The sequence below is a fragment of the Lygodium microphyllum genome, chromosome 16 (assembly GCF_053477565.2).
Source record: "Lygodium microphyllum isolate KBCC chromosome 16, Lygodium_microphyllum_v1.1.10, whole genome shotgun sequence".
Taxonomy (NCBI): Eukaryota; Viridiplantae; Streptophyta; class Polypodiopsida; order Schizaeales; family Lygodiaceae; genus Lygodium; species Lygodium microphyllum.
The window spans coordinates 112,590,029-112,602,291 of record NC_141150.1 but is presented as its reverse complement, the minus strand read 5'-3'; the positions used below and the strand labels follow the sequence as shown (position 1 = coordinate 112,602,291).

The window sequence follows — 12,263 nt, the reverse complement described above, 5'->3', positions numbered from 1 at the left end:
AAGAGAAAAAGAAAAAGGAGGAGAGAGAAGGAAAGGAGAGGAGAGGAGAGACACAGAGAGAGAGAGAGAGAAGAAGAATAAGAAAAGAGGAAGAGAGATGGAAAAAAAGAAAAAAGAGAAAAGTCTTTTTAAATTTTAAATTTTTTTTTGAGAGAGAGAGGAAGGGAGAGAGAAGGAGAGACAGGGAAGAGAGAGAGAGAGAATATAAAATTTAAAAGAGAGAAGAATAGAAGAAAAAGATAAAATGTAAAAGAGAGAGCGGGAGAGAAGAAAAAAAGGAAAATTAGGAGAAAGAGGAGAAGAAGAAAAGGGGATGGAGAGAGAGGGAGAGAGGAGAAGAGAGAGAATATAAACATAAAGAGAATTATATATAAGAAAAAGATAAAATTTACATACTTTAAGAGAAACTAAGGGGGAGGGAGGAAAGTAAAAGAAGAAGAAGAAGAGAGAGACAACATGTAGAGAGAATTATAGAGAGAGAAAAGACAAAATTTAAAAAAAGAGAATAAAAAATAGAGGAGAAAGAGAAAAGGAAACGAGAGGAGAGAGAGAGAGAGAGAAAAGAAAAAATTTAAAAAGAGAATAAAGAGAGAGAAAAGAAGAAAAAAAGGAAAAAATAGGAGAGGGAGAGAGAAGGAAAAGAGAGGAGAGAGGGGGGAGAATAAAAGGAGAGAGAGAGAGAGAGAGATAAGAAAAGCGGGGAGAGAAAAAAAGGAGAGAGAAAGAACTAGGAGAGGAAAAAAACTAAACTAAAATAGAAGGTAAAGAGAGAGAGAGAGAGAAAAAAAAATTAGACAGAGAATTTTGGAGGGGGAGAGAGAGAGAGAAAGAGGGAAAAAAGAGGAGAGAGAAAGATGAGAAATGGATTGTTGAGCGAAGTTGCCATGCTTGCCGCTTTGAGACAACGAAGCTATCGCGAAGCGCACACAGAACGCTAATATCTATTAAAGATTCCTAAGAACTCTCATAGTTAGCTTTGCAAACACCCCAGCACACATAATTAATGCGGCTTGTAGTCATTCACTAACTACTTTAGAAAATAAGGAAAACAAATCCAGAAAAGAAGGAAACGAAATAGAAGAAAGGGCAAAGAGAAAAGAAGGAAAAGAAGACGAGACGAATTGGTGAAGATGAGACGAATTGGCCTTCTACGGTGTCGCTGCTTTTGGGACGCGGACAGTGGACATGAAAAAATGCCCGAACAGCAAAATGGCGCGCGAAAAGCAATGTGAAAAGCACCACACCGCGACGAGCAGTGGAATATGGATGGAGGGGCCCCTATATAAAGGCCACCCGGCGGGACTGCCGAGAGCAACACAGCACGAAATCAATCAAGATCCGCGACTAGAAGACAAGAGATCGAGGTACCGGCACCAGCAAGGAATCAGCAACAGCGCCTGTCGACGGAAGCAGTTGATCTAGAAGAGATATTCAGCGACCACAGCAAGAAAATCAATGGCAGCTGCGTCGAGCACCAGATGTATCTATTCAAATCATAGCGCATGGCAAATTCACCGCGCCGGCTTACTCCTCATGCAGATAGCTGCTTGTATATTACTGATCAGCTTGTCCTCCGGGCCAGCTGGAGCGGGATCGGCTCGAGTCCTGCGCATGACGTCGAGCGCCCATGAATATGCTCCTGCAGCAGCTGCAATATTGCGTCCTGGTGCAGCTGCTTCTTCTTCTTCGACGTCCTCGACGCGGTCGACTCATGATGATGATGATGATATTGTAGTAATGCATTATTCCGCGAGGTCGACATCGAGCACAGCAGCTAATTATAGGAGGTGCTTCTTAGACTCCATTGTGGCATTCGGAGACTCCACCACGGACACAGGCAACGCCATCCTCACAGGCAACCCAAGCGCTCAGCTGGCCGCCATGCCACCCTACGGCATGGATTTCAACAGGCGGAGTGGTACCGCCCAGGCCGGCCAACCCACGGGCCGCTTCTGCGACGGCCGCCTCATGCTCGACTTTGTAAGTGACGCTCTGGGCCTACCCTTGGTGCCTCCGCACCTCGCCGCCCTCACGACGTATGCGTCCTCGACCGACAGCCCTAATATTAATACGTCACATCAAAGCGACAACTTTGCCGTCGCCGGAGCCACCGCCCTCGAACCTTCCCTCCTAAAGCAGCTCGCCAACGCCACCTCCTTCACTCCCTACTCGCTTAAGGACGAGCTCCAATGGTTCCGCAATGCAACTGCTGCTGAGGCACCTGCCGATCACGATGACACAGGCCGAGGTCTCAGTGCGAGGAGCAGCACACTGGTCTACTTTGGGGAGATCGGCGGGAACGACTACAACTACGCGTTCAGCGCCCGCGCCGACGCGGGGCAACTAGTGCCCAAGGTCATCGACGAGATCCGCACTGCGCTGGAGGAGATCCTCGATGCCGGCGCCACACACCTGATCGTGCAGGGGGACTTCCCCATGGGCTGCATGGCCGTGTACCTCAAGCAGGCCCACTTGCAATCTTCTGCGGCGGCGGCCCCTGCAGCAGCAGCAGCAGCAGCAGGAGCTGCGACTGGATCTCAGCTTTTCGATGCGCACGGCTGCGTGGCAGCCGTGAGCGCTGTTAGCGACGAGCACAACCGCAGGCTCCTGCAGGTTGTGCAGGAGCTGCAGGCCTTACACCCCAACGCAAGGCTGGTCTTCTTCGACACCACCGCCGCCTACCTCCACATCCTTGATCATGCCTCTGCCTACGGCTTCACCAACGTTACCGACCCCTGCGTCGACCTCGGCAGCCTCCTCACATCGCCCGCACCAGTAGTACCCCAACACGTGAATATAGCACCCAGCTCCAGCCCCACTAGTTCAACATTACCGGCTCCTCAAGTACACCTACCGTCGCTTGCTGCCTGCCCCAACCCCCAGAGCTACATCAGCTGGGATGGCATCCACATGACCGAGGCGATGTACAAGGCCATGGTCGGGCTCTTCCTCGGCCAACCTGATCATACCGGTACTATAGCGCGAGACGCGCCCGCCTTCTCTTTCCCTCCCGAAAACTTCCTCACTGCCCCTACATCGCCTTGCGCCACCCGTGCCACCACGAATTAGCCACGCTTTTGACGCCTTTTGCCCCTTCACGTGGTACAACTTTGAGCTGGCAGAAGGCTAAGGGGGAATACCTTACACCAGGTAGATAAACACCTTTAATAGACCCCCTTGACCTGTGTAATATCAGTTTTGCTTCTCCCTAGGCTATATGGCTGTTCCTCCATTGTAATGTACCGAAAGTCCAAGTTTTCAATATGATTAATGTATTTGGCCATTATACAACGTATGTATGGTATGTATGATGCTCTTGCACACATGGGTGTGTATACATGGGATGCACCTTGTGCACACATACATAGAATCTCTCTCTCTCTCTCTCTCTCTCTCTCTCTCTCTCTCTCTCTCAGGCATACGCACACGCACACATGCACATGCACGCGCACACACACATGTTCTCTCAATTATCATGAACACTTGCAGCACTATTAGCCCAACTACATGGATCATTTGAATTAATGTGCATTCCTTTATATTAATGGTGAGTACCAATTCTCACACCTTTGCACAATTTGTATACTACTTCTCATCACATGTATACGTTCTCATCACACGCATACTAATTCTCATGGCATGTACATGATGTCATCAAATGCACACTTCCTCATTGTTAAAGTATTGGTGTCTTCTTTGCTTACTCTTTGGGTGCTCTCGATATCAAGTTGTAGTTGGATATATAGAATGAGAAGGATTATGTCAAAGTTGTTATCTAATATGTCTCATCAAAGTTGTTACCTACGACAAATCTATTGGGCATGACATGAAGTTGATGGATGTTCTTGGAATATCGTTGGAAGGTGTTCTACATGTTGGTTTATTGGACATCGGCAAATACTTTTGTGTTGGCATTCACGGAACGAAGGTTAAGATCACAATGGACCTCTTTAGTTTTTTTAATATCACTTGACATCAAAATATGGTCTTTGTAGGATTACATCAAAGCTATTATCCAAGAACTCACTAACCATTGAAATCAAGTTCAAGGATATTATTCTTGAAGCATCATTTGGAGGTGTTTCTGTTGGTTTATCGGAAATTGGTAAAGGTTAGTTTGCTAGCATATAAGAAATGAAGGTTAAAATCTCATTATCTCCTTAGTGTGCTTGTCCAAACTTGACATGACAATATTGGACTTACATGCATGATTATAGCAACATCACTATCAAAGAATCTATCGAGTAGTCGACTCAAGTTGAAGAATGTTTTTGGAACATTGTTTGAAGGTGTTTATGTTGCTTCATTGGGAATCGGTAAGAATTTGTTTGTCTTGATTAAGGAACGAAAATCGAAGTCTCATGGCTTGCTGAGGCCATTCATCACTTGATATGATAATATTGATCCATATAGCGTGAGTGTTAGGGATAGATAATATTTTGAAATCTTAATAGGACTTAAGTCATGCACATGTGAGCACATATGCTTATTCACAAATACATGCATACATCTCGACCTATCAATAGATACATGCTTGTATGTTTACTGCACTTATTATGTCACCTAGGTTTCCACTACATTTGGTTTTTGATCTTATTTCTACTTTGTTATGCTTTTGAAAACTTACTTTCAGATGCATTTTTTGGTGGGATCTTCAAATCTAACTATTATTGAACAAATTGACCAAACACTTTGAGTGTAGGTAGAAAAGAGACTCAAATGCTTGTACTCATGAGAAGATGATCATATTGAGGTCTATCCAACACTTTAGTGGCATGGCTATTGGAGAGGGAATGCACTAATACATTTAGAGCTAAAGGGTGGGAAATATAAAGACACCATTGAATGTTTGTGTCTATTGTATTGGCATGCCCCATCATTGCTATAAGTGGAATTGCGTAGCCATCCTAATTTTACTTGGCAGAGGGCCCCTGCATAAGGGATTGCTACATAACTCACCATATCATGAGGCAAATAAAGAGGTTTATACAAGAGAAAATATAGTGGATAATAATAAGGAGACATGTAGAGATGATTCTTATGAGGAAAATGAAGAGGCACATAAAGAAAATAATGTCAAGGCACAAAACAAAGAAAACAAAGTGGATAATAATGAAGAGGAAACTTGGTAAGTTATTGAGGGCAAATATGAGCGCAAGATATAACAATAAATACAATGGTATATCATCATGTAGTTCTAGATATTACACAAGCCAATGGAGACTTAATACCACTACGGTATCATTATATACTAGCCCATAGACATGTTCATAAAACATCAATCCAACTATCATGCACCATCTCTACTCTCATATCTCATCCTTTTGCAATACTGGCACATGGATTCTACACATTGGATGGGCATACAAGCAAAGATAGCATTTCAATACTGAAGTAGCAAGTGATGAAAGCATAGAGTAAGTGACTTAATCATACCTCTGCACCTCATGCTCCTTTTATAATAGGATGTAAAAGCTCAAATGTGATTATACAAGTCACATGCTAGTTGAGATAGTTCATATATAAGTGTGTTATGTGAGATAACACGTGTAGCTTACAAAGTGTCCATGTATCCACAAATACCCTTATTGAGTTCTCTTTGTGTATGCACAACAACACAACCAAGTCTCCCATTGTATCTATGTGTTTTGCTCTCTTGCACTCTCTATTACAAGATAAGCATGTGATATCAAAGCTCCCACTTTCTATTCTCACGTCCATCTTTTTCATCTTACTAGCTTTAGTCATAGCCTCTTATTGCACATCAACCATACCTCCTTCGAAACTTTATGTAGCATCTCCTAGCCCATAAGAAAATTTTAATGTAGCCACTTATGTTGTTTTTCTGCCTTTGTATAAATAGCATTATAGACCTTTAAGCTACATAATCTTAAGGACCTCTATGGCACACATCCTAAATCATTGAGTCCACTATCCATTGTATCCTCATCCAATGGTTACAAAGCATCACATGCTTCACATTAGCAAGGATCTACTATGGAAGAATTTAATAACAAGACTCACTATAAAATCAATCTCTAGGAGCTGAATGTCTAGTGCTTGTATCAAGGGTATCTTGAGTTTTTGAACTCTATCCTCAACCCTTCCCCCTACATGCCTTTGATTTTTTTGTATGAAGTCACAAAGCCCTAGATCTAATTGAAAACCAATTCTAATGCTACTCTAGAAAATAATTAACGAGTATTAAATTAATCATTTATTTAGTACTAGTCTTGTATAGTAGAAAAGCCACTTTTGTGGAAATTTGGGCCCTCTTTTAATGATTTCATCTCTCATCAATGAGAAAGATTAAGAAGAAAAGGTTTAAGGAAAATTGATCAACACAAGATAGTAGCTGAAAAAAATATAAAGGGTGAAAACAAGCTAGGGAGTGTATATTTTTATGTCCATCATTCAGAACATCTTCATATCAAATCAAGAACTTTTAGTGCTTCTAACCAAAACCATGTCAAAAAACATTTAATCATGCTAAAAATGTCGTGAAGAGTACTATGATTTTTATAGCATGCATTCCCATTAAGAGAGTTGCAATTAGATAAAACTTTATCAACTTTTTAAGAGCTTCAAATAACGTTGCTTAAGTGTTGTTTTATCCAATTTTCATGCACTTTTGAAAATTATATAAAATGAATTTCCACTTGAAACTTGTTCCAAACCTTTTATTCTACTATCATATAATATTGGTAATGTCCCATCCAATTTTAATATCATATGGACATATTATTTCAAGTATAGTGAAATCTAACTCTTGAGGTACTAAAGTGCCTTACAACCACTTCTATGGCAATTTATAACACTAGTGTTAAGAGAATATTAAGCAAATTAAAATATCATAAAATTGAAGTTGGTCTAGGATTTAAATTGCTAGGTTTTCTAGATAATAAATGTTTTTAGAGATTTAAACTGAAAAAGGGGTAATGTTTATGTTAGGCCTTAAAACTTTTAATTGAACTTCAAAACTATATAATGATCAATTGAAAGCTAGAAACTTCCTTAATCTGCGCTATGTAAAAGTCTACTCACCTAGCTTGGTCATTGAGTCTAAGATCCTACTAGGTTGAATTTTAAGAACTCCTTACTTGGGTGTTACAACTTGTTGATATTCTAAAATTTTGCATCCAATTTACCATGAATCTTTATATGGCATGGAAGCTTTAGCTTATAAGTATGGGTGCCTAAGCATCGAATAATCTCTTAAAATATCAACAATATTAAGGGTGTAAAAACATGGACCTAGAACATGGCTTGAGGTGGAAGCTATGGAGGGTGGAAGAGAAAGAGTGAGTTCATGAAGACACTAACATGACTGACTATTGCACAAGTGAATTAGGTTCCAAGATGGAAGCTTGGACTCATAAACACAATCTTGTGTATAGACTGACAATGACACAAAAACTTTACTGATGGACAAAAGTACTATGACACTGCATTAGAAAAAAGAGCAAGTACTATGCTTTATAAGAACTGGATGGTAGCACTTCTCCTACTGTGCTTATGGGATTCTAGTCATGAGCTCACACTGCTCCATACAAAGAGGCTAAGTAGGTGTGATTGTAGAAATCTCAACACCCTGACTCAATCGTAACCAGAAGTACAAAGTGTGTAGAGGCTTTAGTGGAGAGCAACACCTTCAAAGTGTGGACACACCATAAACATGGCAAAACACTAGAGGCTGTCATAGAAAAGGCTAAATGTGGATATCACAAACATGGTGGACATCCAGAGGCTGTAACAAGGGCCTCACAAAGTGTAGAGAGGTTTTAATACAAGGCTACATGAGGAGTTTACAAGTGTATGATAGAGGCATTTTGGGCTAGGAAGTGTAAAGCTAAAAAAGTCTATCAGAATATTGAGAAGAGAAGGACTGGTGAGGCTTATCCTTCTGTTCTTGGTGGTCTTCTTCTTTTTCTTCCTCCCCTTTGCAAACTCCATGGTCTTCTTCTTCTTTCACTGTAGCAAGATATGCCTTCTGGGGCCTCTTTCTAGCATGGCAGAACCCCTTTTGCAAAAATCACAGAATAGCTGGTCCTTCTTGCCTTTGTACATGTTGCCAACATATAACATTCGTTCATCTCTAGAGCTGCTTGGTTCTTCTTTAGATTTCAGCTTATTTTTCTCCTCTAGCAGTGATGCCTGGAAATCAACAAGCTTAGGATTTGGCATATTGATTAAGGTTGTTGATAAATTATTATATTCACGAGGAAAACTTTTAAGCCGAACACCAATATTAATATCATCATCCATTTTCAAATTTATTCCTGCAAGCTAGATTAGAAGTCCTTCCATCTAATTTAAATGTGTAGCAAGAGGTGTGCTGGACTTCATGTCAAGCCTGACGAATTCAATCAAGAGACTATACTTTGATGACTTAGAGTGTGCACCAAACAAAGTGTCAAGTCTCTTCCATGTATCATGTGAAGTATCATAGTTATTCGCATGGTGGATATAGCTGTCGTCTAGCTCCAGTTTGATAATGGCATGAGCCTTATCATCATTCTTTTGGCAAGTGACTACAAGGTCCACATCACGAGGCTTCTTCTCTTTGCCACTGATGATGGCCCAAAGACTCTTCTTCATTAGGATGAGCTTGATGCGGGTCTGCCAGGTGTGAAATACGACCCCTTTGAAGTGAACTATCGAAGAGTCCTTCCCCATGCTGGAGTTGGACACTTGAATAGTATTAAGAGATACTGATGCTTGTGGCTCAAATCTTGAGACCTTTAGAATGGCCTTCAAAATCTCCCCTTCTTGATTTGATGCTGAACAAAGTGTTGGACAACTTCAGACTCAATGGATCAGAGTGGCAGAGGCTTGGTTTGAGTGTCTGGAGAGAGAAAATAATGGAAAGATGAAGCTTTGAGTTCTTGGCTATGCTGCCATGGAAGGTTGGTGAATATAGAGTAAGAAAATGAACTCATTGGTTGGACTGAGCAGAGTTGGAGAGAGTTTGGAAAGGGGGTTTATTGATCGGAATTGATGTATGCCATGCTCACCATGGCTCTGATACCACGTAAAAACATGAATCTAGAACATAGCTTGAGGCGGAAGCTATGGAGGTTGGAAGAGAAAGAGTGAGTTCATGAAGACACTGACATGACTGACTATTACACAAGTGAATTAGGTTCCAAGATGGAAGCTTGTACTCATAAACATAATCTTGTGTATAGATTGACAATGAAAAAGAGACTTTACTGAAGGACAAAAGTACTATGACATTGCATTAGAAAAGAGAGCAAGTACAATGCTTTATAGGAACTGGATGGTAGCACTTCTCCTAATGTGCTTATGAGATTCTAGTCTTGAGCCCACACTGCTCCATACAAAGAGGCTAAGTAGGTGTGATTGCAGAAATGTCAATAGAGGGCTCATGTAATATTTTCTCCCCCCTCGATCGCCCACGTAGGAACCAAACCCCCTCTTAGAAATTAATTGAAATTCCCCCTACCATTGTCGACAACCGGTGGTAAGGGGGGGAAAGGAATGGAAGGAAAAAGATGGTGCCATCAGTGATGATCGTGAGGGGAGAAGAACAAGAAGAAGAATAAGAAGAATAAGAAGAAGAATAAGAAGAAGAAGAAAAAGAAGAACAAGAAGAGGAGAGGAAGAGACAGATGAGAAGAAGAAGAGAAGAAGAAAGAGAAGGCAGAGAGAGAGAGAGAGAGAGAGAGAGAGAGAAAGGAAGAGAGAGGGAGAGAAAGGGAGAGCTGACAGAGAAGGAAAGAGAGACCCCCCAAAAGGGTCTCTTCCCTTTCCCTCCTAAGAGGATGTCCACACACATTTATCTATTCCCATGATATTGTCACCCACCCGACTGCTTAATTCCTTAATCAGGTACAAGGTGCGGAAGACTAGTGGGTTTCGTGTCTAAGGGAGACTAATATCAGGAATGGCCCCCAAGTGGAGGATGAAGCGCACGAATGGTAATCCCACAACAAGCAACAAAGCCTTGGGCAAGGGCATCATTTCCAATCCAACTGTAATACCAGTCATAAGGTAATGAATTTTCAAATTAATAAGAAGCTTGTTTTGATTTTCGCGTAAGGTATGTTACATGCCACATGAGAATAGGTCATGGAAAGGGATAGGTTTCATCCCAAATATTCGAAAGATAAAATTGCAAAGCGCGAGTACCAAGAGAAGTAAATTAGATGTCATGCGACAAACTTGCACATAGCATAATAGTATTCCAAGGTACTGTTAACTCTCCTTTCTGTGAAAATAATTAGATGGGTATTTTCCCACACTGAAAGTATGTTGTAGCTCTTTCACGCTTGATGGATTGCATGATAAGTAATCTAGCCTAGGGAAAATTTAATCTCAAATCTATTGGTTCATTGGGATCTTGATGACGTGCATAGTTAACACAACAACAACCATAAGGACTTACACTAAGAATGCCTTGAGACCTCGTCCAATAGCGAGTATGTTTATCAATCCTATTTGGGGTTGGGCTAGATGCAACAACAACTCTAGGGCAAGAGAAGAGCTCAAGGATTAGGAAACCCTAAGTCAAAGGAAAGACTGATGCTTTTGTACTTATTGACGAAGACTGTGGGTTATTGATCAATGTAAGAGATTAATAGAAATTAGGCCTTGTTTAATGTTGAAACTTGAACATATGCCTTAGTTGAAAGAAGGGTGTGTTAAGTAAATCTTACTTAGAACCACTCTTGATCCCAAGGGAGAGAGTGAATATGAGATGGAAGGTTATCATGACCATTCCTGGAATGTTGAAAAAGAATATCATTGTTTTGTTGATTAATCTAACATTATCTTAAATGTTTTTTGCATCAAACTGATTGTTACGATGTGATTTGGATGATTATTCCAAGTGCTTGTGCTTGATGGTAAATGCATGGCAGGGGTCTATGATGACAAGTTGCCATGGGAATAAAGGAATGTTTTCTTGGAAGATGATATTATGCTGATTGCATGGATTATGCTTGACTCCTAAATGGATTAATTAAGAAATGATATTTTATGCAAGTGGATCATCTCCAAGGTAACACTGTGTTTCAACCCAAGAGGGCATTGCTCGATTCACAGGCCGAAGGTTGAGTGGTGAAAAGGCCATCCACAAAAATTGTGTCTCACTCCTAGACCGCTTGGGTTCAGTGGAGCTCTGGACACCCCTTGTCGAGTCAAGGATGGAGTTGTAGACTGCCGTGATCCCAACGTTTGGGGTGTTGGAAGATCCTATTCTAGATAAAGGGTAGAAATTATGGTGCCATGTGATTTGGACCGGGTAATTTTGTTGGACAGAAGGGATACATAATTTCTCCTATATGGGAAGGAGATAAAGATTAATGTGAAGATAAGTTAAGGAATTTGTTTGAACTTGTTGTCAAAGGATTACCTGCTTTTTGTATTCATGTTTGTGTTGTAAATTACGCAAATGAACCCTATTCCCTAAAAGGCTTAATTAATGAAGCTAATTTTAAATTTCACATATAATTATGGTAGGACCTAATTAGAAAACTAAAGATGTCAAGGGAAGCAGGTGGGCGGAACCCCCGACGGGTCTGCCCTATGGTAGGGTGGTCCCAGAGAACTGGGAGGCTTCTCATAAGGTTTTATCGTTGTTCGACCTTGAGGTATTGATAGGTTAGAACCTGACTCATATTGTTTTAGGACACCGGAATGGGACTATGCTCTATGGGCAGAGAGGTTGAGCACCGTATCTCTCTCATTTTCCATTCTCTTTGACCCAACTGCGATATGGGTCAACTTCAAATTGGGTATCTCTGCGTAAAGTAGGATGTCTAAGACTCAACGTTAGAACGTTGTCAAGAGACCTTGACCACTAGAAACCCAATTTTCAAGTCAATCCTAGTAGGTTCATCAGGGCCGCGAATGTTCCATTGCGAGGTGGACTTGGGAAAACCTAGGCAACAAACCGCGAAACATTCAATGGGAGTGCCAGACAGTAATTCTTAGATTTGTTTCTTGATGGACTGCTAAAACATGCTTGAACAACTGATAGGTAGGTAGGTCACAATTGGCATCAGAGCAAAAATTCATAATGGTGTGTGATTGATTAATGTAAGGTTCATAGGCATATTCTAAACAGAGTAACCGAAGTGAAATGGCTTGATTGTTAGGCACCTTTTGCACCCAAGAATGTTGACATGTAAGAGAAGAAATTCCTTCTCAAGAAAATTAAGGCACTTGAGTAATTTGATGGAGAAGGGATAGACGTCATAGCAGATCTGGAGATATGGATTGAGTCGATGGATGATTAT

The 12,263-nt window shown here is 41.1% G+C and overlaps 1 protein-coding gene across 1 annotated transcript; it reads left to right on the top strand.

Moving 5' to 3' along the window:
• The first annotated feature begins 1,611 nt into the window (after window positions 1-1,611).
• LOC148023255 (GDSL esterase/lipase At3g48460-like) lies at window positions 1,612-3,069 on the top strand. Its single transcript, XM_087695336.1, has one exon. It carries the CDS (start codon window positions 1,612-1,614, stop codon window positions 3,067-3,069), a length of 1,458 nt encoding a protein of 485 aa, XP_087551462.1.
• The last annotated feature ends 9,194 nt before the right edge of the window (window positions 3,070-12,263 follow it).